This window comes from Astatotilapia calliptera, chromosome 7 (assembly GCF_964374335.1).
Source record: "Astatotilapia calliptera chromosome 7, fAstCal68.1, whole genome shotgun sequence".
Classification (NCBI taxonomy): domain Eukaryota; kingdom Metazoa; phylum Chordata; class Actinopteri; order Cichliformes; family Cichlidae; genus Astatotilapia; species Astatotilapia calliptera.
In genome coordinates, this window is record NC_137428.1 from 46,127,697 (window position 1) to 46,155,613 (window position 27,917).

A 27,917-nucleotide genomic window follows, 5' to 3' on the forward strand; every position below is an offset into this window, starting at 1 on the left:
GATTCATTACCGCCGCCATGTTGCTGCGTTGGTAACAACATGTACCCGTGTGTATTTGGAAGTATATATTTTTTGCTATTTTACGTGAAATAAATGCAAATAAATGTACTTTTACTGGATTGGCAGAGAAGATTTGGTAAGTTTTTCATACTCGTCTCTGCTGCACAATCCACACATGCATTTCTTTGGGAATTAAATAAACAGGCTTTGCAACAGTATTTATTGCCAAGATGCAAAGTTACAAAGAAATATTTGCCCAAACACAAATTACCCGACTTTTTGTGCTAAATCTAGATATGCATATGTCTATGTGTGTGTGTGTGTGGGGGGGGGGGGTAGAAGACACTTGTAAATAACATTAACACAATTTATTTTCATAATAAAAGTAATAATAGTATTACTTTGAAAGCTTGTTTGTTAGTATCGGTTGTCTGTAATACAGAAATACAGGTCACACAATTATTATTGTATATTTTCAATATTATTTTACAATATGGTCTGTGTCAGTTACATATTTGTATTGTTTTTTTCTCCACCACCAGGAGCGAAGCATATGTTGGCTTCCACCTTCATTCATGTGTATATGACAGCAAGTCTAAACATAGAGCCAGAGTCAGTTGTCTGTAGCCAGAAGAGTCCTGCATCAGGCTGTATAAAGGATTTTTCTGAGTACAACAATCAACCGAAGAGTTTATGACGTAAATGATCTTCTAATCTTGTTTTTATCAGACAACACAGCTGTGTCTACAAAAACTTGCACAAAATGGTCATATTACTCTGAAGAGTTTGCTTTGATGTCTGATTTCACACACAGAGTGATATCACTGGAGTACTTGTGGTCTGATTCTTCTTCATCGTCATCATCATCATCTCCTTGCGGTCCATACTGGCCGAGTTGGTTCATATCATTATCAGTAAAATTCCACATCTCTGTCTCGATGTTATCCATCTGCTGCCAGTGAGACAAGCACCTGAAAACATTCCTTTTCCAAAAAGACAGAGAAAAGTGTTTTTAATAAAAGACAACATATGTGGATTACACCACATTATTGCAAACAAAGAAACAAAAGTTGTTCCTTAAGTGCTGAAAACATTACTCACACTTGAAAGTACCACATAGCGCTTGCTGCAGTCAGGAGCAGAAGAATGATGCCAAGAACAATAACTGTTACATGTAAAGCTGATAAAGAAAAACAACAACAAAAGAAAACAAGTAAATAAGTTAATTTGATTAAAATCATTTATCCAAATGTTTGGGTTTCTTTTTGCTGAAATGATGTTAGCAAAATCAAACAATGAAAAAAGAAGATATTGCAGAACATACCTCCTAGAGATGGTTTTGTGGGGCTCTCAGTCTGTGGCAGCACCGACTCAGAGGAAGCTGGGAAATTGAAGGCATGAGTGGAAGCAGAAAAGGTAAAAGTGGTACCAGGGGGGTTCAGAGTGGTAATCGGAGGCAAGGAAACAGGAATATGGGTTGAGAACGTTTTAAAAGAAGGGGTGGCAGAGGAAGAAATCCTTGCTGACTGCGATGTCTTGACAAGCACATCAGAAGCTGAAGTTGAGGGTGTGGGCTGAAGTGTCGGCTGAGATTTTCCTGTTATTGACTTTTTTGTTGAGGACATGGACTTTGTTGTTGATGTGACCAAATGTGTGGTTTGAGTTGTCAGTGGAGTTGGAGATGTGGGGGATTGTGGGCTGGCTGTTGTCTCCAAATCTGTTAATGCTGAGAAAATCAATGGTTCAGTTCTATTTAAGTGATCAGATGCTGTAATTACAGGCAGTAATTAGGCACAACATGAAAACCACTTGCGGGTCACAATCACACTGATCATGTCATTACATTGTTATGTGCCACTCAGACACTTTGGTCTTGGCATTAGACATTTGACATCTGTGATGGATGAATTGACGTTTATGGCATATATTAGTCTCATAAACTAAGAAAATAAGTAATACCGGATGCATTGAAGCAGAAGACGCCAAACTCTTTATCTGCTGATGTCTTCCATGACACTACCCCGATATTGCCTTGGCCACAGTTTTGTTTAGGGGAAATTCGTGGGATGACGGCAATCTGTTCAGCTATCCAGCCATATCTGTTAAAATAGTAACAGTAATATAGTAATGGTTTTTATCCACATATTAAACAACAATCATTATGGTTAAAATTAGGTCAGTCTGTCCAATTAGTTTTGAGCCACAGAAAATCAGGGATTGTGTGTAATTTATAAACAGGGAATGCAAATGTTAAACTCCTTGATTTAAATAATCTTTGGTTTAATTTAAAGTGTGATGGTGTAAGAAGGCAAAATTACCCCAAAAAAAGTGCCACTAACCAAATATATATGGACCCAAGTGCTTATGCAATACATCGATCTTGTGTATTTGGGACAGTTAGTTGTGTTTTCTAAAATATTTTTATGTTATTACTGGGAAACGCATTCGAGTTAGTCGCCTGTTTTTGTGCATGATTTATTAATATGAAAAATGCATATGGGTCAACATGTATTAAACCCTAGTTAAATGCTTTCTGCTTACTTGCACGTTTCCAGTCCATGTGTGATTGCTTTTGATATCTGATATTCCGTCGCCATGGTGACATTTAGTGAAAGACAGGCATCTCTGGCAGCTGTGAAGTTCAAGGTGTAGTCGGTTCCTCCTTCAATAAGCAGGAAGACTCCAGTGGCTCTGTAACTCTCAGAAATTACTAACAAAAAAATTTTAAAGCGAATTTTCTTTGTAAATAAATTACATTGAAAAGATGGATGGATGTAAAAGAAGAACTGACTGTCCTGTGAAAAGCCTTATGATCTGTTACTTATGATATAAAGTATACATATCAATATACAGGTAACCACAGTGTGTACATCTACTTTACAAAGAAATAAACCATAATATGAGCGCACACACACACACACACACACTCCGTGTGCGACAAAGAATACTCAGAAAAACATTTTAAAAAATCATTTTTTTAATCTTTTGCTAATATATTAAAGTTTAATATCACAGAAGGAGCCAAACATCTTCATCTTCTTAACAATAAAATCTGATGGCAGTCTTAAAAGACATTTCAAAAACACAAGTTAAACTTCTTAACAACTATGAAATTTTAGAATTTGAAACGCTAAACTTGTGGGATATCCCAGGATTAAATCTAAAAGTGAATGAAGAAATAAACATACAAAAACCTTACCTCTATTTAAAGTGGATTCGCAGGTTTGTAAAAACAGGGCAAACATCACAGGTAATACTGATGGCAAACAAAGTCTTGCCATGTCTTGTATGACAAAGTATACCCAACGTGGATGACGGTGGAGGATCAAATAAACTGAAGCAGAGGGAGAAGCCCAAGAACAAATGTGACAGGGAAGAGAAGAGGAAACAGGAAAAACAAGGTCAAATCTGCTTTATGGCCTGTTAGGAGATAGGACACGCATCCTCATGAGAAAGACCTTCACAGTAACTCTCTAAACGTTATTGTTTGGGTGATCAAATTGCAGATGCATGACATATATGACATTTAAAGCACTAATCTTGTACTAGTGATAACATATTAATGATTTCCAAAGCAGAGATATAGGAATATGGGTTTCATAAAAGAATCAAATAAAAGGATGTAATAATCTAAACTGTCAATTGGGTGAAGAGTTTATTCATTTTTAAAAAATCAAACTTTACAAGTGTGATATGGTTAAAGAAGCCTTCTTAAATGTTGTTTTGTACTATTTGTATGAGTTTGAGCTTTTCTGCTTCGTAAGCATCTCTGATGAAGGTATTTTTTCACTCCATAAGCTGTAGGAAAAGGAATTTCCTCCCAACTTTTCCTCTGCTGTCCTCACTCTTGCTGTCTGCTATTGGAACCAATTTTATACGTATAACCAAGTTTCCTCTGTGTTTATATTATGTTTCAAATCATCACATTCACGGCACCTATCAAAGATCAAAAAAGGAAAAAAAATCACGACTCATGGCACATAATCTTTGAACTACTTGTATATTTAAGTCTGTCTTTCACAGTAATGGTGCAAATGTATTTAGAATTGTTTAAACTGCTGTGTGCTTGTTTACTTTTTAATTGTTTTAAGTCCTACATCGATTATGCATTGATCAATCATTTGTTTGATCTTTTCATTTCCTAAAGCGACTCAACATGTAGCACTATATCAGCCCCAGCCCCTTTCCATTAACAGAGCTTACAAAATACATACATAATGTTGATATTATACAATTTTTTCAAAATAAAATGATCAATCAATGGACTAAAAAGTGTTGTATACAAAAATATAGTGTTGTATATTTTAAAAAGTATAGAAAAAATAAACCAGTTTTAATCTATTCATACAGCACCAACCCACGACAACAGTTAACACAGGGCTTTTATATTATAGAGACAAACTGCAGGAGTCCCTTTATGAGGACTGTATATACACTTGCAAACACTGAGAAGAAAAAGATGCTTAAAAAAATGTTCAACTTCAGGAAGGGTGCACAGCTGGAAAGCAAAGCGACAAAAAACATGTGTAGAAGCACATGTTATTTATGATTTGTGACCAGTAAGTTTTTTCCCTGGTGGTTAATGCATAGTAACATAAACAAGAGAGCTTCATGGTATTCTGCAAGGTCATTTATATAGTATATTCCACATGGACAAAAAAAATACATAACAGAATTTTGGGATCAAATCTTTTGGGATAATAAAAATAAGAAGTGGCACACTAAATGCTTAAGCCTGGAGCATCATGTGAAACGCCTCACTGCAGTTTAGTTTCTATCTTAGTAAATACCAAAAACCCCCAAGAAAAACATTCACACGGGTTTTTATCATGAACACTTGAATAATGCACTTTCATGATTAGATGAGAACATCTAATCATGAAAGTAAAGTTGAATGATTTTCAGTGAAAGGACTCATGAATATTTTTGCATTAATTTTTTTTATGATTAAAGTTCAGTTCAATTCCATTTTATTTATAGAGCGTCAAATCACAACAACAGTCACCTCAAGGAACTTTATATTGTAAGGTAGACCCAACAAAACCCAACAATCAAAGTGTGGCATTTTCAGTTAAGTATTAAGTATTGAGTATTAAGGTTATTTATTAATTACGTATTGATTGCATATGGATTATCAACTCAGCTGACGCATTTAACTTTTTGCACTATTAAAACTAGCCTTTCAATAAAAACGATGCATGCTTTCTCATGTAATCTCTAATCATGTGATCAGACCTGGCATTTGGTACCCTGAACACATCATAATCACGAGTTAAAGGCAGGTTAGAATGACGAGTACTTTCCCCTGTTGTGTTAAAACTTGCAGTATCACCACTTTCATTCTACTGCAGGAAGCAAAACAGTCCAGTGTGTCCTACTGCAATGACTCAGTGACTGTTGTGTAAATAATGGTGCTTCCTGCCTTCTTCAGGCTGAAGCAGTAATGACTGAGGATAGCGATAGACTGCTGGTCCACTGATAGGCCCAGGAAAGATGTTAAGTGGTCACACTTCCTCGGTTGGGTGTGTCTATCTTCTTCTACAGACTGTCAGAAAATCACGAACCAGTAAAAAAAAAGTGTGAAAACATGAAAATGAAATCTGACATCAAAAGAATAGGTCTCAGTGACCTTTCAAGTATAGATATAGAGGTGTGTGTGTGTGTGTGTGTGTGTGTGTGTGTGTGTGTGTGTGTGTGTGTGTGTGTGTGTGTGTGTGTGTGTGTGTGTGCTTCTGTTGTTCTGATATGCTACCCATGGTTACTGGTCCTTAGTTAACTGAAAAAACTTTAAATACATAAAAATAAATTGACACCACTGACTTTTTCAATTTCACATATAAAAATTATTAATAATTTTAAGGCTTTTTAAGGAATAGAAAGTGTCCTCTTACCAAAACACAGAGACTGTTTGCCTCAGTGCGTTTTCTGCTATCGTGTTGCCCAATAAATGTTGAATGAAGCTGGGCTGGTGATAGGATCCACCCAGTGAACCAAACATGAAACTGAGAACTTTATTCAGGTTGCTGGCCTATGTTCTAACAACAAACCGGGAGCCCTTGTTTTCCTTTGGTGACAGTGACATTTTGGCAAAACTGCATCAGTCGTTTTGTTTTTTTCTCTTTTTCTTTGAAATGTCAATCAGGGCCAGATCGCACACAGATCTGCAGATGTCCTCGCTAGATGACAGCCTGTACAAATCTTTCTCCATGAGCAGCAGTAACGTTAACAGAGGCAGCCGGTTCAAGGATGGGGTAACGGAAGAAGTTAAAGTCCTCTCCAGGCCGTCCAGGAGGCCTGTGCGGGCGGTCAGGCCAGTCAGCGCCGTCAGCTCCAATGGCTCCTTCCTCCAGCTCAATCATCTGCAGGGGGAGCTGGTCAGAAAGAGGAAGGTAAGAAGGTAGAAAAGGACAGTGAATGTTTTCTTTACAAAATGTAACGTTAAGATTAAATAATTCGTATTAACTCTGATTCAGCATTCAAATATTCAGGCAATTGTAAAATCAGTTACAGAGCTAACACACACTTTTTTCACTTTTAGAAACATTTTTATTTGTATTTATTTATTTTGTAGATTTTACTGCTGAGTTCTCATATGATTCATAACAGCAGGTGTAACATTTAACATCCTCCAGCTTCACTGTAAGAGCATCCTTACAGGAAATGTATGATAAATATTAATAATTCATGTTGTGTAAGCCAGTGCACTCGTGACCTCTCAGATATCTAAGACCTTGGTTCAGAAGCTGAATCCTTCTGGGAAAACCTGAAGGAAAAGAGTTTCCCAGACGAGCGTAAAAAATGATCACACTCGTATTATTATTTCCAAGGCCAGTTAAATGATCTTAAAAAGACGACATGAACCATAAACCATAAAACGTAAAACAAAAAGCATGATGAATGTGAAAAAAATGCTGTAAATATAATGAGAACTTGTAAAGGTCATAATTTCTCATGATGACATAATTCATTATTTTATGAGTTTGTATATTTCGGGGTGGGTGGTGGTGCTGGGGGGCGGCTCCGTAGCTTCTAGTTCACACTGTGTGTCACTAATAAATTCTCTCAGGAATGTGAGGACCTGAAGAAAGAAAACAAGTATTTATCAAACGAGATCCACATGGAACGGATTATGATGCGCACAGAGAGTGAGCTAACCATGAGGAACCTCAGAAACTTGAACCAGGAGCTACAGGCTCAAGTTAAGGAGGTACAGCCAAACAGTGTTATTAAATGGCACTAATAACCAAGAGATGAAACAGTAGGCCACTTATGAGCACAAAAACGAAAGTATAACCACACGCCTATATGGTAGTCAATCAGACTTTTTGGAAGGAATCAAGACATGTTCTTCTTTCAAACCTTGTCTTTACATCTGTTGGAAAACTTTAATTCAGTTACATCAAGTTACAATTGGCTTATAGCAGCTTCCTGTTCTCCAGGACATTAATGTTAGATTCATATGTTAAAACAGCAGCAAAACAGCATGTGCTTCTATCAAACAGTGTTTACATGCCAGCTTTAAATGTCAGACTAAATTTACAGCTTTAATAAAATATGTGACCATTTTATATTTTGAAATTTATGTGTAAAGAAAACCTGCTATGGTCAGTTAGCCATTCCTCACCATGTTTTTGACAAATGGGCAACTGAATGTGTAGCATAAACCAGGAGAACCGTACTGCTTGACCCTACACAGAGAGGATTATGTGGCTGTGGTATGCTGGGGGAGATCTTTGTGGCAGGAAATGTGACTGCCTTTTCAGAACTGCCATTGTGTCAATGAGGGAACATGAGGGATCTTTACAGTAGGCATTCTTTAAATAAAAGTAAGTGTTATAAATGAATTTTTTATGTCCAGAAAAGCTTGTTAAGGTGTTTGAAGTCTTAGATCTAGTTTTATATAAGACATCTTATATGAATGTATGAAGGAGATGCATATTATTCCGCTAACCTATATAACCTAACCCATTCATGCCAGCTAAAGCAGACCCTTGTCACTCCAAAGGGTTAGAATCACGTTACGTTGGTAAAACAAAGCAGGCGTCTACTGTTTCTCGATCATGTCACTGCAGCAAGCATTCACCTCTCTCTGTGTGACCCAAATCAGCTGAAGCAGAAGCTGTACCAGAGCCAGCAAAGGTCGATGTTATGTTCGCGAGCTGCAGATGAAGCAGAGGAGTCCAGGGCGGAGGCAGAGAAGGGCAGGGCTGTGGCTGAGGCTCGGTCCCTGGGCTTTCAGCGGGACAAGGATGCAGCTGAGGCTGACAGGGGACGTCTGAGTGAAGAGCTGCAGAAGCTTAAAAAGGAGGTAAACACATGACAGAGAACGCTGATCTATTAAGCTGAATACAATTCCATCCATCCATTCACTTCGCTTGTCCTTTTCAGGGTTGCGGGGGGCGCTGAAGCCCATCCCAGCTGTCTTAGGGCGAGAGCTAAATAAAAAATTCCTTTGATTGTTTCTTTATCTTATTAAATAAATAAATAACACTGCAGCTGGGCAAGAATAGGATAGAATATATACTCTTCTAGCTAAATGAAGTAAAAGTGTATATTTTTTCAGTATTTTATGTTTTCCTTTTCTTACCTTGTGAAAAGGTTATCACATGGCATTTTCTGTTACTGTTATAAGACTAGAAAAAGTACTTACAGTATTCACATAGTGGAACCTGATTAGGTAGCTATTTGCCAATCTGTAAGTAACGGGAATTATAATGACAGATAAATGAAAATGAAAAAGTAAGGAAGAAATTGGAGAAACACCCTTCAACCATGTTATGAGTGTTGATGTTGCATAGTCGTACCACCAGAGGGCACTCTGCAAAGCGTTTGGAGCACCAAAAACGCAACAGCCAGCGGATCTGAGCAAAGACGGGCAAAACAACTGTTAGACAAATCTGTTTTGTAAATTTAAAAGAAAAAAAAACTATTGGATGATATATGAGAATATCAGATTTTTAAATAACTAAATATTATCAGTCCTAAAAATCTTGTGTTGGTTGGGATGTATCACTTAGCTTGCTTTGCATCAGTTTGTTGACGTGATATAATATCGGACATGATGAGTTAGGAATCCTAAATAGATTGAAAATGACTTTTGATCATTAAAAACAAGCATTCTAAAGTTAGCTATTTTGGGAACATGGGAATATTTGACATGACTACACCATCGATTTTCCTTGATGTCACTTTGGGGCTTAATGAGTTAAAGTGAAGGATAAAGCCTTAAGAGGAGCTTTCCAGGATATGTACATGGTTTGTGACGCCCGTGTCATCATGGCAATCCATCGTCCAAACTGCAGATGCAATCTCTGTGGGCAGAAATAACTCAAAGTGCTTTTAGACGCAGTTTTCCAGCTCAGTTCCTTTTTTTGTTTAACCTCAGTTAATGAACTTCCTGAATCAAGCGGGAAGATTAGTTCATTCAATCAAAGCCCGTAACACTTAATTTGACATCTGCTTTTTCTTTCTGCAGCACGCGAACATGCAGCTTTTACTGGCACAAACAGAGAAGAACTACTTTGAAAGTAAGCTGAAGTTGGATCGGGTGTCTGGAGAGAAACAGGCCCTCCTGCAGGAGAGCAGGAGCCTGGAGGCAGACAGAGATGACCTCCGACACAAGCTGAGGAAGCTCACCCAAGAAAATGTCCAAATTAAAGAGGGGTAGATACATTTTAGTGACACCTGGCAACTGTGATTGATTTTCTTACATCCCACTAAATCATCTTTAAGTACTTCTCTTTTCTGATTTTTGCTTTCAGGGTTTTGTTTTGTTTTTATCATTAATGAAAAATAGGAGTTGTGCTTTAGTCCTAGCTTCTTCTACATAAATAAGAAGTTGTACTGCCTTAACAAGAGTAGATGAGGGAAGCAATAATCCATCCATTCACTTCCACTTATCTTTTTTCACGGTCGCGGGGGGCACTGTGGGGCCTATCCCAGCTGTCATAGGGCGAGAGGCGGGGTACGCCCTGGACAGGTCACCAGTCTGTCGCAGGGCCAACACACAGGGACAGACAACCATTCGCACTCACATTCACACCTATGGGCAATTTAGATTAATCAATTAACCTTTCCCCACAAGCTGCATGTCTTTGGACGGTGGGAGGAAGCCGGAGTACCCGGCGGGAACCCACGCAAACACGGGGAGAACATGCAAACTCCACACAGAAAGACCCCGGCCAGATGATGGGGTCTAACTCAGGACCTTCTTGCTGTGCGGCAACAGTGCTAACCACCGTGCCACTGTGTTGCAAATCTATGTATAACAGTACACTGTGTGAGCCCAAGAAGAAATAATTTAAACATCTTAGTTAGAGATGTCTTCTTTATTCCTTACTTTCCTGTCAAAAAAGTGAGATTTTTTTTGAGTGTGATAAAAAAAAACAACTATTCAGATTTTTTGATTAAAATGCATTTTGTACCAACCAGTGCTCTGTGATATACCAAATACACAAGCTCTTTTAAAAAATCCAATCTAATGCTGGGAATATAGAAAAGAGCAATTCTAACATCAGGATGTTAGACCTATGAACATGTTTGTATATGTGTGTGATTACTTTGACTTTTGTTTTTAGAGGGTTTTTTTTGGATTTCCCATTTATCTTCAGAGGGAATTTCCCAAAACTCAGTGTCATTGTCCATGACCGTCCGTGGTGCAACAATAACGGCCTTTTAGTTGATAGCTCTGAGAAAATTCAATTCAGCTGAGTCACATCAGCAAGGCAGAGGAGGAGAAAACAGAAACAAAGAGAAAAGTCAGAGGAAGCGTACTTGACTCCAAGACTCCTTTATTATACAATATATAAAGGACTTTAAGAGGCTGCTCTGCTAAGTAAAAGTGTAGAAAGTCTGTAAAAGTGTACTTATTTACCTTCACTGCATAGTTTTCACATGATCTCTGTGTTGTCCCATGAACACAACACAAGATGACTCTTCTAAGAGTGTGAGGAACAGTACCAAAGACCAGGTGTGCTTATTTTGCACAGACTTCGAGTCAAACAACAAATACCTGACTGGACGACACAGTTAACAAAAGTGCTTTGAGTACTCAGAGTAGAAAAGCACTATATATATATATATATATATATAAGCACTATATATATATATATAAGCACTATATAAGGACCAGTCCATTTACCATTTTCAATTCACGTCTTAGGGATTTTCTTTATTTTCTTTATTGCTTTTATCCTGCAGACCAGAATGAGAGTACGCTTCACAACAGGCTGAAGACAAGACGGTTTAAAGATTTAACTGGATTTAGCTTAAAGGTGCATGAAGATGCAGTCTGGCTATGATGTTCTAGCATGCAATTTCATCCTGTCCCTTCTCAGTGAGATGAACTGGAAACGCAGAGCGACAGAATCAGAAGAGGAGAGCAAAAGAGCTACCCAGGCTCGGCGGGAAGTCGAGGCAGAGAGGCATCTGGCTGAGAAGGAGAGGCAGGAGAGAGTGGCCGAGTGCCTGAGCTGGAGGGAGAAGTACCAGGAGCTGGCTGACATGTTTCAAGTTCAGGAAGACCTGAAGGCTCTGAGGCAGAATAAAGCAGTAAGACAGCACCACTGCTCTCACGCCCACTGAACAATTACAAAACAGTGGACACTACTGTGCTTTTGTGCCATCTCCCACCTCTTATCCCCAAACAGTCACGGAAGAAATTATTTGAACTGAGCATAAAATATACTGTTTAAATGATTATTTCCATCTTGAAAAACGTCCCTGAGTGATTCACTGTGGTACAATATTGCAAGTCACACGTTTGCAACAAGGCTGAAAGAAAAAAATTTTGTTCTGTACATTTTCATCTCTTTAAAGTAAAATCTTTAAGTGATTTTTTTTCTCAACAGTGTCAAGCCCACATCAAAAGCTACTTCCTGTGCATGACTGAAAGCGACCAGAGGGTTAAAATTCTCAAAAATCCAGATGGCACTCCAAGAAATTTCACAGTGAGATGATCCTACATCTCATACTCACATGAGAGCTGTGCATGTCTAGGTCTACAATACAGGACATTTAAAAAGTAAATCAGAAGCTTATGTTATGGTTTTTGTTCAGGAAGGAGATCCTGTATACATCTCCACTCCAGAGTCCAGCGTTGAAGAGCCTGAAAGGAGTTCATCTAGGTAAACACAAACTTTGGCCACCAGGGGGAAGCCACACAAACTACAATCGTTCAGATATGGTAGCAACATAAGATTAAAATTCTAATTTACAAAAACTTGAAGGCAAATAGGTAAGTGTAAAGCTTTTCTCTGGTTGAAGACCACTATTAAGAATTAATTGTGAACTGTATTCACTCAGGACCATGCTCAGGGTGACAGCACCACACATGGGGAGAGATCTGGGTCCGAGTCACTTTGATGAGCTGCCTGCCTATGGAGGAGAGCGACCCGACTCAGGCCCTCTGCGCAGAAGCAGGAAGGTGGTGGAATACTTCTGGATTCCCACAGATCAGGACTGACCACGAATGTAACCACATGCTGCTGGGAAAATCAAAGCACTCCAGTAGAGCTGCTGCTTGGAAGATTCAAACTGTTGTTCAAGTGTGAAGTATTTTATTGGACAGATGGAATATGTAACTGTAAAGCAGAGTAAATACAGGTAAACAGTAGGTGCTCATGTACTGACTTTATTGACATTAAAGCAATAGAGGTGCACAATAATTCTGAATACCTTACAATAAGACCCTAATCATATGTCTTAGACATAATCATGGCTTGAGAGTACAATTCTTGGTTAAGCCTGATGGTCATTTGTTTAGCTTTAGAAGGGAAATGAATTACAATTTATAGTTTGCCAATTTAAGAGCCAGACAAATCTAACATTTATTATTTTGAGCCCTCAATATAAAAACCAACCTCATCAGGGCCGCTTCAAAATCTAGTCGACATTACTCTTTTGATAAGTACACATTTCATCATGTGGGTGAAATTTAAAAAAAAAAAAAAATCCTAATGAGATGTTAACACTTGTAAAACATGCAACGGCATCATTGTTAATGTCTGCTTCAATACATTTATTGTGCAATTAGGCCAGGATTAAACCAAATACTTCAGCATCTGCATGGGCTCAATATTCTTCTTAGTGGATTTCTTTATCCCAGCACAAAAAAAAAAAAAAGCCCATCTAACTAAGAGGTAGAAACACAGGCAATTTTGAAACGTGACGACAGCAAACCAATGATTACAGATTTATTTTTTCTCTTTTTTAAATATTGTAACATTTGGAGAATGGGTATTGCAACCACTCATAATAATGATAAAAAAAAAGACAGGAAGAAAGGACAGAACAAAAAGATTAATGCTAATGAAAAAAAACAAAAACAAAAAAAAAAAAACAAAGAAAAAAAAACCCAACATGCTCATCATCAGGGACTATGAAGAGCACTTATTAAAAAAACAAACAAACAAAAAAACAAACAAAAACAAAGTGGGAATTTAGTGAGCACATGTTGAATAAGAGACACCTTTATCAGTCATGAAATGTTTTGCCAGCTTGTGCTTCATTCAACTTCAGCGGGCCATCTAGGTTTAACGTGTGGTTCACGAGAAGGATCGCTGTGCAGCCCGTTTGTCTACATCCCCGGTGCTGTTTTTAAGCATGTATGATAAAAAGCAATCCAGGCTAGGCCCTGATAGAAGATCACAAAAGCAGCTTGCTGACAAGACCTTATGTTAATGTTTCTAGTTGTTTGCTTTGTAACTAGAATTAGCAAAGATCGTGAAAGATTTGTCTTATTTTAGAGAGGAAAATCCTACATGTTCTTACCATAAAGCAGTTTCCTATCTGGGGGAGGTTTAAATCCGTAAGAAAAAGCAATACAGTGAAAATAAAGTTACAACCTAACGGAGCAAATTGAGCAAAACAATACATGGTTGAGCCACTCTAGAATTCATGTAGCTGATTAGGAAACAGATCTCAGAAAATTAGGCAACAGATTAAACAATGCTTCTCAGCCTATCATCACGGTGCAGGTGGTAGCACATGAGGCCCTGTCGGTAAAAGCTTTCGGTTTATATTTGCAAGACACAAGCAGCCGAGTGCCACATCGTAGTGGTTAAATTAAGCATGGAGTTTAATAAGGTAACACAAGTCTAACAATAAGATTCGGTTGATCTACGCCATGATGCTTCCGCTTGGTTTCTTAGTCTGCGTCGTCCTCAGATTCCTCCTCCTCTGCCGTCTCCAGCCAGGTGAGCCACTGGTTTACCTGAATTTTTTTTTTTTTTGGGGGGGGGGGGGGGGGGGGAGAGAGAGAGAGAGAGAGAGAGAGAGAATATAAAACTTGTCAACTCTTGTGTTTTCTTTCTAACAAACTAAACTGCACTACTGTACCTGGAATAAAGCTTTTCCTTTTCCAGGGAATTCTTGGGTAATGTCTTCTTTCCATGCAAGGAAGGCTTCCTCTTCAATGATCTCCATGTCGTAGAAGTTGACAAAGTAGCGCAGTAGCATGCCTTGTTAAAAACAATAAACAAATGAATTAATATGCACTTAATTCACAACTCCTGCATTATTTATATTTCACTTTTGTAACTAATCAGAGTAATCAAGATTTCACATCCCTGCACTCCCCATTTCTTGTTGCTTACTAGCTAAACTGTACAAGATTTGCTTTACCTTTAGGGAACCCCCGGGCATTGCAGTGCACCTGCAAGGCGTAGAGGGCGCTGACCTGCAGCTCGGTATGGTCGTGCAGGAACTTCTGCATGACGGGCTTGAAGGCCAGCAGCAGCTGTTTCTCTTGTTCCAGCATCTCTTTAGAGGGCGCTGCCAGTTGCTCATCACCCTCTGCCTCGCACAACTCTTGGGAGATGTACTGGAGGAAACTGAAAAAAGATCAGAGGACAAATGTTAGTTAAACTAAAGAACTTCGTTACAATGCCTTAAATGTGTGACCTTGCGGCTATATATTTAGTGACATCGCAGACAAACCAACACTTGCATGCAATTTATAACTGTTATAAAAACAGACTAAGACTATCCTGGGAAAACAGATTCAGTCAAGTCCATCTGCAAATTTACCTGGTCATGAGGATGTTGACAAAGCCTTTATCAGTATGAAACTTGGGTGAAATGTTGTCTTTAATCCACTTGTAGATGGACTGTGGAGAGGGGTCTGCCTTTATCTGCTTCAGCAGCTCCTTCTCCAGCTTCAGCAGAGGGAACAGGAAGCTCAGGCCTTTCCCCTCCAGGATCTCCAGCATGCGGTCCTTGTTCTGATCAATTTCTACCAAGTGGGAGAGCAAGTCATGTATTAGCCAGACAGAACGTGCTCCTGATATGACCTAGGTAATTAAGGTTTCAGAAAGTGATCATTTTAATATGGTCAGGAACAAATATTTAGCTCCATCCTATTAAGATTTCATTTACTCACAATACTCCAACATAACATGCACCAGAAGCATCATTACCTACAAATCTCTTCTGACAAACTGACATTTGGCAGGACTGTATGTTACTGTAACTTCATTTAAATATGAATGTAATGTTGTCTCATTCAGACATCATCGATGGGGGATGGGGCAAACTTGAATATTCACTGGGTACTGTACAACTATTCTGGTGATCGTTATACTGTAAACTGGAGGGAAATGCTGAGAATATAAAATGACAGAATAAAAGAAGCCTAATAGATGAGGGGAGAAATCACTTTGGCATTTTTTCCCAGGAGGGGGTAGAGTAACCCTGTGCTCTCTTCCATCTGAGATTTTATTCCACACTTGCTTCTCCCCCTCCCTTTTCCACTATTGCCAAGTGCTTATTGGTGATTTTAAGATTTATCTGTTGTGAATTGTTGCTATATTTAAAAAATAAAAAAAATAAAAAAAATCCTGAATTGGTAGATGGATTGGGGGCCTACCTGGGAGCATCTTCTGCATATTGACCTTGCTCTGCTGGAAGAGGTCAGTGAGCCACTCACGATCCTTGAGCTTGGCCGTCTGCTGCAAGCAGAGCAAGAAGAGTGGGAAGTGGGTTCCGTTCTCCAGGGGGTGAGCCAGCTCCGCCACGCTCACCAGCTCTGCGATGATAGCCCGAGCCGCAAACTGGGCCAGATAAGACTTCACCAGGGGCACGTCCACCTCGATCTTAGGGCACTGGTCCAGGACGTTAAGGAAAGCCTAAAATGAGTGAGGGGAGAAAGAAAATACCTCAAGCATGAAGAATAACACTATGCCCTTCTGGGTTCAGTGACATACGATGTAATTAGTCACAAATAATTACATCAATCTCAGTGAAATAATTGTGAAATAATAAAAGAGCTTTTCTTGTCTTTAAACGTACTGAATGTGTTTGTGCTCAAACACAGAAATGCTCTCCAATACTGAATGAACAGCAGACGTACCTGCATGAAGTTCTCCCCAGTGATGAGGCCCTCAGTGCGGAGTGTGTGAATCAGAGTGCTGGCGTGCTCTTTGTCCTCATCTGGACAATCCAGGGAGCACACAATGATCTTACTGAGCATCTCTGGCAGGAAATGCTTTGGAGCCTTCATCTCTCTCACGCCACTCACAGCCTCAGTCAGGTTCTTAGTGTTCAAGTACTCAGTCATGATTGCCTCCTAAACGGAGTAGGCAAGCACATGAACAGAACTGAACCGTGGTCACTCTGATCACCCAGCATAACAAACTCATCCGTAGGTCTTGTGGTTTCATCTACTCTGTATGCACATGCTGAGGAGGTAAAATGCTTCAAGTCTAATTCATCTTTTTAGTAGCAAGCAGATTATCTTGCAGTACACCAAAGTGCTTACATAAATATATTTTGCCACTTCTATATTTCACCAGTGATGAATAGAAACTGCTAAACAGGGAGGCTTACCAATATTTATAAGTGAACTGCTTTGCTGTTATGGTTACATCAGAGAGTGTAGCAAACCTTTTGGAAAACTGACCTGCAGTTTTAATTCAATTGTGAGTATGCTGTGGTAAAGCTTTTTATTCATGAGGATTTTACATGATTGTCAAGTGTTGCTTCAGCCTGGAACATATGCTTATGTGACAGAAACTGTTCTCCCTACCGTCATTTTAAGAAGCTCCTCCTTTGCAGGAGGTGGTTTCTTGTTAGTCTTCTGCGGTTTCTCTTGAATAGGTGGAGGGTTGGTCTTCAGGCCAAGCTGTGGAGGCTGAGGGCAAAAGTCATGTATTTGAGTTCACAGATACAGCTCTCCAACAAAACGACACTTCAATCTGTGATTTAATGTTTGCTGTTTATATGCTAGTTGTACAACAACCAGTTTTTTTGTTGTTTTTAAAAACTCACCAACGGTTCTCTTAGATTAACTCACTGACAAACAAGTAGACACTCTCATACCTGTCCCAGAGGGGGAGTCTGAGTGCGTGGGGGTTGGGCACTGGGAGGCATCATGGTCGGGATCTGGGGCTGGAGCTTGGGCACCTGGTTCTTATTGAGGAGGAATGACTGAGCAGGCCTGAGGCTGATCTGTGGGGCCATGAGGCATCATGAACAAAGGAGACAATAGTATTAGTCTTTGTATGTAACAAAAACAACTCAAGTTCCATATCAGCTATAAATAAAATGCCCTCATATCTCATAATCGCAGTCAGCGGACCCTGTTGCCAGTTTGAATAAAAAGGAGAAGTGGAGGAGGGACAGAAAAGAGGAGATTAAAGACAGAGACGATAGTAAAAGAAAGACTAGCAGCAGGTTGGATTCCTCAGAATAACGCGTCTTTTTATAATCACTGGGCATCACGACTCAACACAGGACATTAGGAGAGCAGAATGCAGCCTTTACAGGCTAGTGTAAAACATTTGATGTTTTAACTTTGTTAAATCTTTTTTTAGTATGACACACACACAAAAATAAAAAAAATAAAAAAAAGTTTTTGGCAACAATTAACTCAGCCACGCTAGGAGCTACTTACCTCGTCAGCATTGAGCTGTCCTTTCTTGCTGAATCGTGGAGGCATGTCCTTGGACTGGACCTGCTGCTGGGCCATGTGGTTCTGGTTCTGGTTGAGGAAATGCTGGTTCTGAACCTATAAGTGTTCACACAGGCAAAAGATTCAAATGATCAAAGACAGTCAAAAGCAGCTAAACAGGTTCTATAATTTGTTTCCCCATTTCCACACAGCTTTAACCTGGAGAACTTTAAGACTAAACTAATGTAAACTTTCAAAAGCAGGCTACCTGGTTGGACTTAACAAAAGACTTGGGCCCCATGTCAAACTGTGACTGAGGTGGAGGGGCAATGTGGCCACCGTGGCCATTGAAGAGTGGATTGGTGCGATGGCGTCCCATAGTAGGCGAGTACCTGTCCTGAATAACCCCCGGGCCAGTTCCAATCCCACTGCCTGAGAGAACAAAGATGTTTTAAGATGGCCTCGTACAACAAAAACAAGAAAGGAAGTGCACAGGCATACATGATACAGGAACAAAACACACCTGGCATCTGTCCAAACATGTCAGCCAAACCCCCAAGAGTCTCCCTGTCCAGTTTCATTCTGCTGGGCATGAAAGGGCTTTCCAGGAAGAAGTCCATCCTCATCCCCTGAGACATGGGTGCTGGGATGAAAACACCCAAATCCTACAACAACATGCATGACAGAATCAGTCAATAACTGTGCCACAGTCCAGAATTCAAATTCAATATTAACCATTTTGAAAACTCTGAACTAAATTAAACACATTTCAGAGTGGAAACCTTTAACTGTCTGCTTACTTCTCGCATCACATTTATCACAAGGGACTCCTTGCTAATGTACAGAAACGTAAACAGAATGAACTGAACCCTTAAATAATGGACTCGCCTTCACTGCATCTTGACGGATCTGGTTAATTGTCTTTGGTCCGTTATCGATGAAAGCCTTGCGGGGGACCCAGTTGTTTTCTCGAAGTTCCACTGTATCTTGTAGCAGGAAGCGGATCCTAGCGGGCAACTCCTTGTTGTTCATTAAGGATCGCATACGGCCAAAGTACTGATCCATTAAAGACTGATGACAGGATGGAGAGAAAAAGGAAGTGAGCAAAGAGCAGTTCGTAAATAAAGTTTTAGAGCTGATTTTATATCAACGCTGGCTGGGTCAATTGCCTTCACGGTTCTGTCTGATGGAGTAAAAACAATAAATGCACCTACTTTTCTTGCATTTAACAAACTAATGATTCAACTTTGTGACCTATGAATGTTAGTTACACAGTCATTTTTAATAAATAAATGAAAAAAGTGTTGAATTGAGATGTTGTGTTTACACCTTAAGCCTATACACAGCCTCTCCAAACAGCTATAGTTTATGAAAGCTGTCACCTTTGCTTTCTCATGGTCGAGTCTCGGCCCCACTGTTCTCATTATCTGACAGAGGCATTCCAGATCCTCCCCCATATCCTTGAGCTGGACTCTCTTCTTCTTTTCCAGAAGCTTCAGAGCGCAGGGAAACAAGGGAGAATTGTCATGGAATATGTAATGGATCTATATTCTGGTTTATCTTGCAAATAAGAACCCCAGAATTAAAAGATAAGATTATTAAACACAATTTAAAAAAATATATCCATACTGTCTTGATGCATTTATGAAGGATAGATTCATGGATGAGGTCAAGTTTGCCAAGTTCCCCGATGAATTTAATGTTGCCAAGCATCTTGATCTTGGCAATGGCACGCTGCTCCTCCTCCTCCGAAGTAAGAGGGTTGTCATGTTTGTCATAGACTGAGGCGAAAAGATTATCAGAGGTAAGCAACAAAAAGTTTATGTAACTAACTACACCACGAGGACCTCTTGGGAGATTCACAAAGACAAACGGACTTACTTTCAACATTTCTGGTGCGGTTCTCAAATTCATCTTGAAGCTTGGAAATCAGCAGTCTTCTGAAGGTCTACAAAAACCAGACAAAACCCAATGTTTGAACAGTTAAAAAAAAAAATGAATTCAAGGCATTTCCATAAAGGTTAACAAAAAGTGTTAGGACTTGCTTTTTTCATCTGAATAAATGGGGATTTTAAAAACAATAGTCATTTATATATATAAAAAAAAAAAAAAAAAAAACCCCACACAATTATCCTTTTCAAAAGTAAAGAGTTCCTAATGACTTTAAACTGTGTTGAGCAGGCCTAATAAAACAGCAAGGTCACAAACAGAAAAACTTTGCTGTATCACAGACTGAAAAGAATATTTTGCAGCAGAACATCAGTGAGACTCACTGTGCTCTGCTTTTGGGGTGTCTGGATATCAGGTGAAGTGCCATCAAAGTTTGGTGCGTCCTCTGCCAAGCGCAGACATAGCTGAGCATAGAGCGAGCTATATTTCGGCTCTTCTAAGGCTTTGTCTACAATCTGAAATGCAGAAACAAAACCAGGGAGGTCATTAAAGCACGTAGTGTATGAATCACTCAGAGCAGCCGGCCAAGTATAGATGCATACATTTCCATTTAGCTTCGTTCCAAAGAATACAGATAAGTGCTTACCAGCAAGATGATTCCTTTAAGGACGAGTTTTGAATCTACGCCCACATTCAGGAGCTCAAGGCATAGCTTGTCAAACTTCTCAGGCGTGAGTTTGTTGAGTATGCTAACAAAAGAAAAGAAAAAAAAAAAAAAGAAAAAGAAGAAAGAGAGGTAGCAAGACTAAATATTAGAATCTGAACACTTATTAGATTTTAAGGATTTTGACTGGATATAATGATTGCCCAAGACCAAAAAGTAGGCATGTGATATTGCCAAGAAGGTTCTGTTTATTGTAAGGGGGAAAAACAAAAACAAAAAAACAACAACAACAACAACAACAACAACAACAACGACCAAAAAAGAAAAAGAAAAAAAAAAAGAAAAAAAAAAAGACAGAAATCCTGAGCTCAGATCCTGAGCATTCTGTGGTCAACACTGGCAAGCTTAGATTGCCAGAGGAAACACTGTCACCCGATCTTTTGTACTTGTGAACATCTCCTGATACATACAAAGCAGAGCTTAAGTGCCTTTAGCAAAACACATGCCATGTAAGTGACTCCAGCCCTACGAAATTCAATACTTCATTTCTAATCAAGTTGGAATAATCTCAATAAGAGGTATAAACACCTTAATGAAAACCAAAATTATATTCTTTTGGTAAGTCCCTTCATGGATTGCCACAGCAGATCATCAGTAGGGCTGCCACGATTTGTCGACTAGTCACGATTACGTCGACTATTAAATCAGTCGTCGACGATTTTGATAGTCGACGCGTCGTTTGAAGCTTTGTAAGATCCCAAAAGACGCAGGAATAAGTAGCAGGATTTAAGAGTGTAATAACGGACTGAAACAGAAGATGGCAGCACTGCATGTACAAGGATGCCAGCTGCCGTTAAACCCCGAAGAAGAAGAAGAAGCAGCTGTGTCCCAGAATTCATAGCGCGGCCCAGCTTAGTTTCCAACAATGGCGGCAGCTAGTTAGTTTTAATATTACTCTTATTATTCTTTCTGGGTCACAAAATAAACGTTTAACATATTTTCAGGCGAGAATGTAGCTGTGTAAACCTCAAATATCAGCTCAGTTTATCAGGACACCACATATTTTCAAAAGCGCTCCGACGTTTTCGGAGACATCTGTTACCCACTAGCTTGATAGCTAGCCGGGGGCTGGGTCACTAGCGCGGTGAGAACACCGGACTCCCCGCAAATTGTTTTCAAACCCACCGCCGTCTTTCGCTACTCAGGTTAAATATATATGAGTCACTTAGATAAATTAAAAATGTTGTTGTTTGGCTTTTTTTTTTTTTTTTTAGTATTTTATTTGTTCCTGAGTAAATCGGTTTGGCTGAGATTAAAGTTATAGTTTTTACACAGCTGAATAAACGTCAAGCAGACAGCTGATTATCAGAAGTGAGAGATGCTGGAGAATATACTCCGGTGTCCTGTTATATTTTAGATAGCAAGGAGTTTATTAAACTTCACCGAAACAATCTGCAAATTTCATTAAAATTGAATAAACTATCATCTTGTCTTTATTTTTAGTTAGCACCTTAAAAGCTTAAAGCTGTAAGCTAATGATAGTTATATAAGAGCAGATGCTGCTGGTGAAATAAGCTGTAGTTTTACGTCCAGTGGATGATGATCTGATTAGTCGACTAATCGCATAAATAATCGGTGACTAGTTGACTATCAAAATAATCGTTTGTGGCAGCCCTAATCATCAGCCTTCATCTCACCCCATCCCTAGCATCCTCCATCACACCATCCGGCAGCATGTCCTCCTTCACTACATCCACAAATCTTGTTCAATATATCCACTGACCCTCCTCTGCACATATCCAAACCATCTCAGCCTTGCCTATCCAGCTGTCCCTCTGATGTACTCCTCTCTAATCCTGGCCAAACTGATCACTTCCAATGGAAACCATAACATCTTCAGCGCTGCCAACTAACTCAGGCTCCTGTCTCTTTTCTTAGTACCGCTGACTCCAAACCATCATAGCAGGTCTTACGTCTTGTAAATCTTCACTTTCACTCTTGCTTCTATGCTTTTGTCACAAATCACACCTGAGAGTCAACTCCACCCTGCCAGCACTCTCTTCCTCACTAGTACATCTGTCTCACTCTCATTCACACACAGCCCATGGGGACTCCTGCCTCCATCTTACCTATTCATCACCACAGTAAACAATGACCCACAAAACAAAATAAATCAATACCAATAATAAATTAATGAATCTTAACTCTTAAGCTGGTATTTAACAGATTCCACAGAGGTCTGCACAAAACAAAAGTATAATTTGGATGAAGATTAAACTTGATTTACAGACAGGTTTACTGTGGCATCCAAACTTAGTTGTTTAGTCTGAGCACAACTGAAATGGGTTAAGTAGCAATTAAAAAAAAAAATCTCTCTCTCAGTCAACCCTTTAAATATGCATCGGGAGTTGAACCTTACCCCCTCACTTTCCTGAAGATTGCATCGTGTCGCTCTTTTTCGTTGCTGGAGTTGACATCTCGTCTAGTGCTTCGTGAAGGAACCCATCTCTGAACGCTTTGCCCTGGGGTTTTCCCCAGGAACTCGCTGTAGAAATACAGAGCAAGAGATTGAGTATACTGGCACAGAATCTCAATTTGTGGTGGGTAAAGTGAAATGCGCAATTGTTCAAGCATAGAGCTTAATACCACACACTCATCACAACAGTGATCCCCGCAGGTCTATCTGCCCCCTCAAAGCATGCAGCAGAGCAGCAATAATTAAAATTAGGTGTTAAATAAAAATAAGTCTTGGTAGCCGGGGATCAGTCCACCAGGGCCTCCGGCTCCTGGCCACTGCCCGGCACACAATGCACCTACGGCACCTCCTGCGGGTGGTGGGCCTGCGGGAGGATGGGCCCATGTCCCCTTTTCAGGCTGCACCCGGCCGGCCCCCATGGACTAAGGCCTGGCCACCAGACGCTCGCCCTCGGGCACCCTCCCTGGGCCTGGCTCCACAGCGGGGCCCCGGTAACCCTATCCTGGGAAGGGTAAACTGTTCCCGCAACGTTTTCCTCATAAGGGTCTTCTGAAACCCTCTTTGTCTGGTCCCTCACCCAGGACCAATTTGCCATGGGAGACCCTATCAGGGGGCAAAAGCCCCCGGACAACATAGACCCTGGGATCCCTGGGACATACAAACCCCTCCACCACGATAAGGTGGTGGAGGGGTTTGTTCTCTCAACATCCTCGAGGTCTCTACAGGAGGCTCCTTAAAGGCACTTAAATAGGGGGAATTTGTTTTGTGATATCCCTTATTTCGTGATCACCCTTAGAGATAGGGTGAGAAGTTCAGCCATCCGGGAGAGGCTCAGAGTAGAGCCGCTGCTCCTGCACATCGAAAGGAGCCAGCTGAGGTGGTTCAGGCATCTGACAAGGATGCCTCCTGGGTGAGGTGTTCCGGGCATGTCCTACCCAGAGGAGGGGACATGCCCGGAACATGTCCCCTCCTCCGGGCAGACCCAGGATACGCTGTAGAGATTATATCTCTCGGCTGGCCTGGAAACGCCTTGGCGTTCCCCCAGATAAGCTAGAGGAGGTGGCTGGAGAGAGGGAGGTTTGGGCTTCTCTGCTTAGACTGCTGCCCCCGCAACCCGGCCCCAGATAAAGCGGAAAAAGAAGATGGATGGATGGATAAAAATAAGCCTCTCACTAAAAGCAGTCAAAAATATTTTTAAATGGTCAACACAAATGTTAATGCATTGCCAACTTGTTAAATACTTTTTAAAACTCCTTTGTTGTAAAGTGATCTCAGGCTTCCCAGAATGGTAAACATGTTTGGGCAATCTGCAGCTATTATGTTGCATGACATCAGGGTAATCAAGATTTTCTAGTGAATCTCTTCCACACTGGGGGAATGAATAATACCTACTGATTCCTTATTACAACCAATTAGTTTATCACATATTAAGTACACATACAAACCTGTTGCCGACAGTCTTGGGATAGTGCTGAGGTGCACCCCTACCACCTCCTCCCCCCGAAGAAGCACTGCAGAAGTAAACAACACAGTGGAACACTTAAAATTCATGCAGCACTGGTGTGCTTTTTCATTCAACCTTCAGTTGCACTAAAGAACACACTGAGAGAAAAGCACTCACTAAAAATACATTTTTAAAACTGCACAGTTGGATAATTAACTATTGTAAAGAGCTACATAGATATAAAATAACACACCGCACAACACAAAATATCTTTCCAATTAAACTGTAGCACCGCAACTGATCACTGGATTTACAACTATCTTCTAGTTTTTGTAATCGCTAGAAGAACAAAGCTCGCTTGAAATCCTATAAGGCACTAAATATACAAATTAATAAAAATTAAACTAAACTGAGAAGTAGTAAAGGTTTGGCAGGGCCAAGAGCTTTATGAATAAGACTCACTTGAGGCACTTATGCCAGTTATTAGAGAGCCAGTAACAGTTTGTGTTTGCTGACAAAGAATTGTTATATTTATGAATTGCATGACAAATTCAATCCATCTGCAAGAAGAAAGGTTAACTCCAAATGTAAAGTCAGCTTGGTAAAAATGCAGTTCTCTGGTATAGCCCTTACTTTTATGTTGTATTGTTGGATCGAATTTAGTTTCCTTCTACTTAATTTATGTGGATTGCATTCAGAAGTTGCTCAGCAAATTAACCCATTATTGCATTAATATTTTTTTGTTGTTGCTGCCATTTTGACTTAAATTATTTAGGTCTGTTCTTTTCTGAAACATTGGTAGTTCATATTCCCAAAACAGCTTCTACTTAAATAGAAGTAAATTAACACCAATAGGATGAAAAGACAATGCTATTGGTGTATCCATCACTGGTGCTTATTGTACATGAGGAGAGACAAAAATGGCCTGGTAAATGGTAAATTTATTAGTCCCTAAGGACTCCAAAGCGCTTTACATATCCAGTCATCCACCCATTCACACACACATTCACACACTGGTGATGGCAAGCCACATTGTAGCCACAGCCACCCTGGGGCGCACTGACAGAGGCGAGGCTGCCGGACACTGGCGCCACCGGGCCCTCTGACCACCACCAGTAGGCAACGGGTGAAGTGTCTTGCCCAAGGACACAACGGCCGAGACTGTCCAAGCCGGGGCTCGAACCAGCAACCTTCCGATTACAAGACGAACTCCCAACTCTTGAGCCACGATCGCCCCCTATAATGTATAGCTCCACACTCAGGGGTTAAAGTGGGCAGAATGAGCTGGAACTGCAACGTTTAAATGAACAAATATCAGCAAACACAGTATCAGCAAAACTGTCTCTGTGCAGTTTTTCCTCACTGTCTGCTAGCTAAAGGTACAGCTACTTTATTTCCCAGGGAGCTAAAAGAAGGAGCGATGAAGCCGCTCAGAGACAAAGAAAGAAGAAGGTTATTTCTAAAGTTAAGGAGTACTTTGTGACATTTGAGAGGGAAATTTTAAAGATTTTGTGTAAAAGTATGACAATTAATTAGGTTTTTTTAATGAACAGATATTGGTCAGATATAAACTCTGAAAGGACAATGTCAGGTTACACTATGTTTAGATGGAATTAACTTCAGTTACAATCATTTTGATTCACTCACTGAATTCCACCTTTATATTGCCTGGGTGCTGGAAATTAGCCGTGACAATCCGTGTTAACATCTGCTTTGCTGTTTAACGCAAGTCAGCTGATCACAGCCTGCACACAAAATCTACTAGTGGTCACAACAGACATTAATGTGACATTTCTAAGTCATACCCCCCCACTCTCCACCACTACAGATGATCTACAACTGCCAAATCCCAACCGTACTCCTTTCTCTGTTTAGATGTGGAGGCAGCATCCATCTACAATGCAAGCAACAGCAGCTAGGTAGTTTTTATAAAATTCTTTTAGTTTTTACTCTGCTTGGGTTCTACACAACAGATGCTCAAGCTTTCATTACCATTAAGGTTGAACAATTGTTTCTATTCGTGTGACTTCAAAATAGTTTTATTATTATCATTATATTAACACATGAGGTTCAGCTTCCTTTGCAAAAACAAACAAATTTATTCATACAAAAGACCTTACTTTTCCCCGTTACCTCAGTCAAGTATCTGTACCTCTACTCAAGTGAAGAATGACTACCTCTGCCTGCAGATGTGCTGCCTTTATCAACATCCAACCAATAGGACAGAAACCCTTTCAAGGATCAGTCTGTATACCCAACCCCCTTTTTCAAAAGGTCTCACAAAGAATTGCCTGACAGCCATTTTGAGCCTTCCCACATCCTGCTTTGTTCTATAGGCCGGAAGTTCCTGCTCAAAATGCTAGCAGAGGGCTAACCATGGGGAGAAAAAGAAAATTCCATGTTGGCATTTCCTGCACAGGCCATGACTTATTACCTGAAACGAGAAGCACCCCCTTCTGCAATCACACTCTCCACTTTGGCGGCTTGAGAATGAAGAATACTCAAAAGAATAAGAAGAATAGGAAGGGATGGGGAAAACGGTGCTGAGGAAGAGAAAAGGGAATGCAATTAGCCACTATAGGGGCTCTGGGAAAACAAGACAGGCACGGACTACACGATTAGAGAAACGTTAAACAGGACACGATTAGGTTTAAAAAAAAAAAATACCCAAAGACATTTACACGACTGATAAACAATTCCGTGACTAGGTCTTCCGAGGCCCAGCCACTCACAGAAAAGAATAAATAAAAATAAATAACATAAACCTGCCTCTTTACTTAAGCAAGTTATACACGAACCCACTACAGATGTGTTTGCTGAACACTGATTAAGTGGCATGATAAAACGATATTAAATGTCGAAATGTAAACATTTGTGCAGGTCTTTGCTCGGCTACAACAAAGCAAAGGTGCGTCAGCTAACTGGCTAACCTAATTAGCTAGCCTGGTGGGTCTCTAAAGCCATAGACTACGTCACGACATTGCTAAGATTTTTAGAATTTTTTCCATAAACCGTGTTTTAACATTATAGTTTTCTACAATTTACCAAGTGTTAAATGAGAAGCGTGACGCTACGTGGAAATAGATGCTTGGGGTTACACTGGCTCTCCACAGTTGGTGCTTTGTGTTGCTTTGCTGCTATAGCTCGAAAAGAGGACCAGTCTGCATACCCAGCGCTGCACCGTGTTGCAGTGAAACAGGGCAGGGCAAGCATGGCTGGCTAACGTTTACAGCCGATTCTTCGTGTCGCCATCCCTTGCTGAGATTACTTATACAGATTTCATACGAGTGTTGAAGCGAACTTGGCTGAATCTGTGTGGTGGGACTCGTGAATTTAATCATTTAGCGGACCCATTAACACGTTTGTGTACTTTTAAGTTTTCGTTGGAGTAGCTAAAGGACGACGCCATTTTCTACCTTCATTTAAATTAGCCGAGACATCTGCAAGCTAGGCTATCCACCGGCTCTTAAGCTAATATGCTATAGTTAGCTTAAGCAAGCTGTTGGTAGACGTTTCAATTTTAGCTTACTAGCTAGCAGAAGCCATTTTGGAAAAA

At 40.1% G+C, this 27,917-nt stretch overlaps 3 protein-coding genes and 1 non-coding gene across 5 annotated transcripts; 1 reads left to right on the forward strand and 3 right to left on the reverse strand.

The window, feature by feature from the left end:
• Positions 1-353: 353 nt before the first annotated feature.
• On the reverse strand, positions 354-3,367 carry lyve1b (lymphatic vessel endothelial hyaluronic receptor 1b). Of its 2 annotated transcripts, none has more exons than XM_026175012.2 (6): positions 3,200-3,367; positions 2,542-2,691; positions 1,960-2,099; positions 1,325-1,726; positions 1,102-1,180; positions 354-983 (listed from the first exon to the last, which is right to left on the reverse strand). In XM_026175012.2, the coding sequence occupies exons 2-6, from the start codon at positions 2,595-2,597 to the stop codon at positions 773-775; spliced, it is 888 nt and encodes a 295-aa protein (XP_026030797.1). In that variant the 5' UTR covers positions 2,598-2,691; positions 3,200-3,367; the 3' UTR covers positions 354-772. The 2 variants fall into 2 exon arrangements, with proteins under 2 accessions (XP_026030797.1, XP_026030796.2); XM_026175011.2 differs by having other exon boundaries at positions 2,542-2,710; positions 3,200-3,356.
• A 2,764-nt stretch (positions 3,368-6,131) lies between these two features.
• On the forward strand, positions 6,132-12,665 carry LOC113026338 (uncharacterized). Its single transcript, XM_080303296.1, has 8 exons — positions 6,132-6,389; positions 7,067-7,207; positions 8,012-8,308; positions 9,476-9,663; positions 11,337-11,550; positions 11,850-11,948; positions 12,058-12,125; positions 12,304-12,665. Exons 1-8 carry the CDS (start codon positions 6,132-6,134, stop codon positions 12,461-12,463), a joined length of 1,425 nt encoding a protein of 474 aa, XP_080159422.1. The 3' UTR covers positions 12,464-12,665.
• eif4g2b (eukaryotic translation initiation factor 4, gamma 2b) lies at positions 12,616-26,929 on the reverse strand (the record flags this gene model as incomplete). Its single annotated transcript, XM_026172243.2, has 20 exons — positions 12,616-14,212; positions 14,338-14,459; positions 14,623-14,831; positions 15,028-15,232; positions 15,866-16,124; positions 16,349-16,564; positions 17,024-17,128; positions 17,317-17,445; positions 17,891-18,004; positions 18,156-18,319; positions 18,411-18,552; positions 18,776-18,958; positions 19,270-19,380; positions 19,517-19,668; positions 19,769-19,835; positions 20,161-20,292; positions 20,424-20,526; positions 22,861-22,986; positions 24,363-24,428; positions 26,796-26,929. Coding segments are annotated over 20 exons (2,805 nt in total), but the record flags the coding sequence as incomplete, so codon positions are not given.
• Positions 17,542-17,715, reverse strand: LOC113027538 (small nucleolar RNA SNORD97). The gene has a single exon (XR_003273098.1). It is a non-coding gene; the product is annotated as a small nucleolar RNA SNORD97 (small nucleolar RNA).
• Positions 26,930-27,917: the final 988 nt, after the last annotated feature.